The sequence below is a fragment of the Echiichthys vipera genome, assembly GCF_963691815.1.
Source record: "Echiichthys vipera genome assembly, chromosome: 9".
Taxonomy (NCBI): Eukaryota; Metazoa; Chordata; class Actinopteri; order Perciformes; family Trachinidae; genus Echiichthys; species Echiichthys vipera.
In genome coordinates, this window is record NC_139834.1 from 22,417,271 (window position 1) to 22,425,130 (window position 7,860).

Sequence of the window (7,860 nt, forward strand, 5' to 3'; positions counted from 1 at the left end):
AGACTGGCAATAAAGATATTTGTTCAATGTGTCAGGACAAGGGTTGAGCATCGGAGCTGCACATGCCAAAAGGACGTGATCATGACGTGACACTGTCATAGAGGTGGGCGTGTTTGCACCTCGGTGAGAAGTCTGTATAGGAAACCTCCAGTGGATCCTACAGCTGATCATGCCACTATACCAACTACAAAGACCTCTACACAACCAGAAGACCCTATTCTAACACTAATTACCACTTGTGTATTGCTCTTGTACACTGTGTCTCAAACTGGTGGGACTCAAGCTCTCTCAGGTGGTACTTGAAGGAATCTCCAAAAAAAGGAAATATTGTTAGCAAATGAATAAAATACATTAGCTTTTAGGATCCTTGAAATGTAGTTTATAATGAGTTTAGCTTTTACTGTCATATTTTTTGTTTCTGGAAAGTTTCCAACAATTTACCTTAAATTTACTGCCCCCTTTGAAACCTTTACTGTGATAGTTTACCTACAGTGTCTCAACCACATTTTAAGAATGCAAGGTAACTGGAAGGTAGGAAAATAATGACACCTCTCGGTATGTTGATAAAATAGTTCAGTCATGTAATTGGAGCCGAATTATGAGCTAAGCTGTGATGGCAAGAGAGTAAGCAGGTTAAATGATTGGTTGAAAACGCTGACTTGTCAGTTCTTATGCTACCCCTTCATACAGCGTGGCTATGGCTTGAAGACAGACATCAGTGAATAATTTCCTTATTGGGATAAACCTTCATGTCCGTAGCTGAATAGTGTCGGCCTACGCTGCTGTATTTGAACATCGGTCTTAGTGGTGGAACTTGAGAGAGCAAGTCATGTACGAAGTTTGAGAACCACTGCTCTTGTCGATGTTAAGCACATTTTACATCAACAACTACAAGGAAGTCCCATTGATAATATGTTGGTGATGGTAAAGTTTGACATTTTGACCTGAGGATGGGCTGAAGAGGAAAGTTCATGTGTGTGGTGGATTTGTTGTGAAATGTAATTTGACTATCGCTTGTGTGCAAATGGACATTTTGTGCAGATGACACTGCTAGAATAAAAATCGAGAAGTCATTGAACAAGTAGGATAAATCCTCAGTGATCATGAATATTCACAGTGTGTAATGTGGAACTTTGGATAATAGTTTTGAAGACACCTGAAGAGCATGAAAGTGTTGATTGCGGGTCTATTTTTGCCCTTTTCACCAAAATCAAATGCAATTGTCCTTTGAGGAGCACAAACATCCAAACCAAATCTCATGCCAACTCGGCCAGTAGTTGTTGAGATATGTTGCTCTTGATTAAAGTGTTTGAGAAGGAGGAAAAACTGATGTAAACATTGGCCAATGGACTGATTCTTGGGTATGTATGGCCCTGCCTCACCTTATTACTTTAGGTTGTAAATTAAGTGAAGAGTCAGAGACCTCGAGGGTGGCACATAGTTCGACTGGTAGAAGAAATGAAGGGAAAAAAAACAAACAAATAATAATCTTAAGAAAAAATCACTAGCTGTTGATGAAGACGTTGACGACGTGGATCCCTTGGTGTTACAGTGCCTTCAATTATTATAAAACTATTTCCTCATCCAGCTCCACAAAGGTAGAATGAGTCAAATCTGCATGACACTGATGACACAGCAGGTGTGTAATCAGGTGTGAATTAGCGGTTTCTTCTTTCCATATTTTCTATGTCATCAGCCGAGTGCCAGTCACAAACTATGTCTAAATGTCCTAGCCGCTACTGACATGGTAGATTAGTGTGTAAGCATTTTATTTATGATTCATCTCGGTTTTGGGTCGCTGTAATCTCACAGAGTGCAAGGTATGCTGATTAACATCGCAAATGTTTAGCTACTTATTCAGGCTCTCGTTGCTTTTTCAAGGACAAAACAATCCCCATGACTCACACTTACTTCACTGTCATTGCATGTCTATTTTTGTGACAATCTCTATTCATCCTGACTCCGTCCCCTCTGTCTTTTGTCTCCTTAGCGGCTCTGCAGGCTTTGAAAAGAAAGAAGCGTTATGAGAAGCAGCTCGCTCAGATCGATGGCACGCTGTCAACCATCGAATTCCAGAGAGAGGCTCTGGAGAACGCCAACACCAACACTGAAGTGCTCAAGAACATGGGCTTCGCTGCCAAGGCCATGAAGTCTGCCCATGAAAACATGTAAGAGTTTTTAGGAGCATCCAGTCACTGATTCAGTTCTCTATGACCGATTGATGGATTGGACTGAAGTGGTGCCCCTGTTTATAAAAATGATATATTTTTAGGCTGCTTTCATGGGACATCAGGGAGAGTTGAAAATGAGTCTGTTCTAAATCAATGGAAATCATATGAGGAATATGCTTTGAACTCAGAGGATTTCACCAGTGTGCAGTAATACCTTTCTAATCCAAACCCATCAGCACAGGATGTTATTATGTCATCAGTGATAGGCTCAAAAACAACAATAATTCATACAAATGTCCCTCCTCAAATGCTGAATACTTCCAGCTCTGTCAGATTATCAGTGTGTGTAGAGAAAGGAGGCTTGGTTAAAAGGTGTAATAGTGCATCTGTTTTCACTGCTCGTTGTTTCAGGGACATCGACAAGGTGGACGACCTGATGCAGGACATCACAGAGCAGCAGGAGCTGGCCCAGGAAATCTCCGAGGCCATCTCTAAACCTGTCGGCTTTGGAGAGGAGTTTGATGAGGTGGGCGACGCTTCTCAGATATTACATTTTTTACATTTGCGAGGACATGTTTTTCTTCTTTGTTTATCATACTATAATAAATAACAAACTAATGATAATACAGGCAGGGTTTAACCACCAGAGCAAAGTCCAGCATCATCAACGATGGTCATCGTTTTGTGACTCATCAGGTTAAACACAGCTATTACTCTGGCGTCAAGGCTGCTTTATTTTTGAACGGTCTTATTCATAGTGCAACTTCACCACAATTGATGGTATTCAGTCCTTCAGGGACAATATGGCAGAAAGAATGAATACACTCTTTCTCAAATTCTCAGTCAACTGACTTAAAGTATTTCTTGATTAAACTCTCTGCAAGAGAAGTGTAAACACATCCACGACATTAGGACCAGATTATACCATCCCACACTCATTTTTAAAATAAAAAAATAACATCTTTTATTTAATCTCTGTGGTTTTGCATGAATTCGTTAGAGATTATCTTCATCTTGAGTGCTGCTTGCTTTCTTTGTCAGGATGAGTTGCTGGCGGAGCTGGACGAGCTGGAACAGGAGGAGCTGGACAAAAATCTGCTGGAGATCGGAGGACCAGAGAACGTCCCCCTCCCCAACGTGCCTTCTGCTTCATTACCTTCCAGACCTGGTAAGAGCCTTTTAACCCAAACTGATACAACTACTCTGGGAGCCTGACTGCAGTGCCTCCTTTTATTTGTTAAAGGAATAGTTTAACACTTTGGGAAATATGGTTATTCCCTTTTTGGGGTAGAGGTTAGATGAGAAGACTGTGCCGTTTTACAGGGGGTTATGTGCCGGGCTGTGTCTTGGCTGTGTGCACTTGCCAGGTTACCACTGGAGAAAATAGTTAGGGTTGTTCAAGTTTGGGAGGAATCAATCAGTAAGTGTTTTTTATGGGCTGGAAGAGTCAATAGCATTTCCATTCAGTGTTGTTCTTCAGCATAGACTAAATATCTTGTAAACAAGCTTAATAATAGAGTTTTGAGAAATAGAGAATAAAACATTTTCAAGTTTATTGTTATTATTATCTTCACAAAAACGTCCTCATTATCATTGTTTAGGTTCGTTTTGTTAAAAGAAGAAGATAAGTTTAATGAAACTTTAAGTAAAGAGGTAGAAATTAAACTCCAAAGTATGGTTAACATTTTGTACTACCTTGTAATTTAATGTGTTAGTGTTAATTGTAAAAATAAATGTTACAAGCGTTAAAAAAATGTGACAGTCCAAATATCCATTGCTATTCATTTTATTACATGTGACAAAGAAAATCATCAAATTCTCATATTTAATAGGCATTAAACCAGCAGGTGTTTGTTTTATTACTAAAACAATTATTTGATTATCATAATAGTTGCCAGTTTTTTTTTTTGTAGCAGCTCTAGAAATAGGCCGGCACATAATCCCTCGTAAAACAGCATATTGTGTTTTTTATACCATCTGAGATCACCTAAACATAACCGTACTGATCCATTCACATCTCTCATATTCTGGCTTACCGGATGTGCAGTGCTGCTGTTTTCCCCACTATTTTGCAAGGGCACCATTGATTCATCAAGGGGCATAGCGCCACCCAAGACGATTGTGATTGGTTTAAAGAAATAACTACATAGAGGGAATTATCCCCCTATCCCAGAATGATAATCTGTTCTAGCCAGACCATATTCAGCACGGACACAGCGCTGTGCAAGACTGCAACATTCACAATTGTTATCTCTGTCTTTTCATCCCACCCCAAAGCCAAGAAAGAGGAGGACGAGGATGATATGGAGGACCTGCAGCGCTGGGCGATGGAAGCCATGTAAACAAGGCATCTGCCACATCATACCTGCATCGGAGAGGAAGGAAGGAGGAGCGATGGGGAATGAATGGACTGATAGGATGTTGTGTATGAGTATATTTTTGTGTGTCTGAGGAGAGCTGACTTTATGTAACACTTCGGAAAAAAGCAAAAATACTGTAGACTTTTTTTTTCCTGTCCCCTTCACAAATCCAGAGACCCCTGGGTGCTCAGCAAACAAACAAGCCAGTTGGGGTCTGTTTATAATTGAAGCTCTACTGTTGTAGACTGTACTTTGGAAAGTCACCCTAATATGTTTACCCTCGATTTTAACGCAATGCTAGCACTTAATGGTCATTGTATGGTCAGGGCTGTTTCAGCTCACACTAGAGTTCATGAGGTGTAATATTATGGGCTCTGTGTTGTGATAAAGGAGTTGCTGTCAGGTGACTGATAAAGGTCGGCGGAGTTGCTAACATGTCTAGATAACAGGGGCTTAATCCTCAAATATCTGTTTCCGACTCACATATTTACCCGTGTTTGTGGCGTTATACTGGCTGTATGTTTTTTGTTTTTTTTCCCTTTTCGTTCTTGACAAAAATAACAGTCCATTGCTCTGTTTTTGTTAATGCTGTTGAAAAATAGGAGAACAGCTGAGCATGAGCTGGATAAAGAACCTATGAGCTGTGTGTGTTTGCCAGAACCCGAACCTCTTTTGTTTCAGGTCGCGTGCTTTCTGCCTTTCCCTCGTCCTTCTCCTCCTGTCGCCATTTCAGCGACTTCTCCATCACCTCAAAGGCGTTCTCACCAGTGGTTCTTGTTATTTGGTGTAAATATCCCAAATGTGTCTCTTTTTATATACTGTATTTCTGCCATCAGTGAGAGGTTATGTTGAGGCTGTGTGAAGCATGCAACAATGGGAATCACAATACAAATCACTGCGCACAGCTAGAAAGAGCAATGCTAAACCTAACCGTTTCATCCTGCTCTGTCTGTCTCAGTCCTTCTCATAAGAGTTTTGTTTAAAAAATGATATTATGTTGGGGAAAAAAAACTATTGTCACACCTTATAACTGCATCTAAAAGGAGATGATGGTTTGTAAAAGATTAGATTATAGTCAATCTACAACATTTTGGAGATTTAAAGAGGGTTATTTTTAGGTTTTCAAAGTCATTATGTACATTTCTTACATAGGTTAAAGAAAATAACACAAGTATGGATGGACAAGCATGTTTGCATTTCTATGTTTTATTTATCCAGATGAGAATATTATTTGCAAAATCATTAAAGGTTTTCAATTCTTTTATTGTAGTTTTCTCATTTATAACAAGTCAGAACATCATAATCCATCATCATCTTCCACAGCATTATGTGATGTCCGACCAGCTGCCGAAAAACTAAAGATATTCAATTTGCCATCAGAGAAGACACAGAAAAGCAGAAATTCCTGGAGCCATCAAATGTGTGGCATTTTAGCTTGAAACTGACTTAAAACAACAGTTTAAATCAAAATATTTCCCAATGAATTGTCTTTTTATCGACTACTCAGCTAGGCCAATCATTTTAGGTTAGGCGATGCTGAATGTTGACAGGTTTTAAATTCAGGGCTTTAATGTCAGACAGTTATGTTTACACTGTACATGCTGACAGGTGTACACTTCTGACTGTTCATGTTCGCTCAAATGGACTTTAAATTATGCTTTTTGGAGAGACATACTGTAACATTGGGAGAGAAGTTATATTCAAAGAATGTATTAGCTGAACTCAGTAGTGATGAGTCAGTACCCAAGTACCCTGACCCCACGGACAGGAGGAGGAAAATGACATGTGAGAGAAAAACATGAAAAAACTCCTGTGTTTATGCTCATGTATTGTTTTGTTATTTATGGGGCCATGTCTGTGAATCGGCACATATCCTATTCTGCTTTATTTTTATTTATATATGTGCTTAGTTTTTGTTGTATATATTTAAGTGTCTGTATAATCCTGTATGGGGTGGGTCATGGTAACATGACCAGACACGAAAATAACATTTTATCCATTCATTCAGTAAAAGTATCATAACACTAGTGATGGACCGATACTTCGACTGGCTGATATTATCAGCCGATATTTGCGTTTTTTTAGGTGTACCATATCGGCTGATGTGGGATGCAGCGGTAGTTTTTTCCCAGCTTTATTTACAGACAGGCGTCCACAGGCAGCTCCATGTTGCTGGAGAAGCCTTTTTTTTAGTTCAATAAATCTCATCTCATCTTCATCCGCTTATCCAGGGTCGGGTCGCAGGGGCGGCAGCTTTAGCAGTGGACCCAAAACTTCCCTTTCCCGGGCCACATTAACCAGCTCTAACTGGGGGATCCTGAGGCGTTCCCAGGCCAGCGTGGAGATATAATCTCTCCACCTAGTCCTGGGTCTTCCCTGAGGCCTCCTCCCAGCTGGACGTGCCTGGAACACCTCCCTAGGGAGGCGCCCAGGAGGCATCCTTACTAGATGCCCGAACCACCTCAACTGGCTCCTTTCAACGCAAAGGAGCAGCGGCTCTACTCAGAGTTCCTCACAGATTGCTGAACTTCTCACCCTCTCTCTAAGGGAGACTCCAGTCACCCTCCTGAGAAAACCCATTTCGGCCGCTTGTACCCGCGACCTCGTTCTTTCGGTCATGACCCAGCTTTCATGCCCATAGGTGAGGGTAGGAACGAAGACTGACCGGTAGATCAATTTACCTTCCGGCTCAGCTCTCTTTCCGTCACAACGGTGCGGTAGAGCGACTGCAACACCGCCCCCGCTGCTCCGATTCTCCGGCCAAACTCACGCTCCATCGTCCCCTCACTCGTGAACATGATCCCAAGGTACTAGAACTCCTTCACTTCTATTTAAAAAAATTCTAAAATTTGTTATCATCATGTCATTTTTATGATGTAAATTGAGGGAGCAAAAGTAGTATTGGCTCCAAATATTGGCTCAAGAAAATTGGTATCGGCATCGGCCCTAAAAAAAAATCCCTATCGGTCGATCCCTACAAAACAAATCTTCTTATGAGTGAATTTGCATTAATGGAAATGGTATTTTGCCATTACAATCACAAGATTAAACGTATATTCCAGATTGTTTTCATTCAATTCAATTTGATTTATAGTGCTAAATCATAACAAAAGTTATCTCAGGACACTTTACAGAGTAGGTATAGACCACACTCTATGACTTATTTAAGGTTAACATAGACCCAACTATTTTTTTTACTGTATATGATTTTCTAAGCGTCCAAATAGTACATGTTTCCATTGCTGCAGGACCAGAATGTGCAATATTGCTCTTGAACAACCAACTGGAAGGCGACGTCGCAAAGTAACGACGTCAGGATTTGACGACTT

At 40.5% G+C, this 7,860-nt stretch overlaps 1 protein-coding gene across 1 annotated transcript; it reads left to right on the top strand.

Annotated features, from left to right (window-relative positions):
- Positions 1 to 542: 542 nt before the first annotated feature.
- On the top strand, positions 543 to 5,793 carry LOC310952078 (charged multivesicular body protein 4c-like; the record flags this gene model as incomplete). Its single annotated transcript, XM_083920564.1, has 5 exons — positions 543 to 555; positions 1,991 to 2,168; positions 2,583 to 2,697; positions 3,213 to 3,339; positions 4,449 to 5,793. The coding sequence occupies 5 exons, from the start codon at positions 543 to 545 to the stop codon at positions 4,511 to 4,513; spliced, it is 498 nt and encodes a 165-aa protein (XP_083776690.1). The 3' UTR covers positions 4,514 to 5,793.
- Positions 5,794 to 7,860: the final 2,067 nt, after the last annotated feature.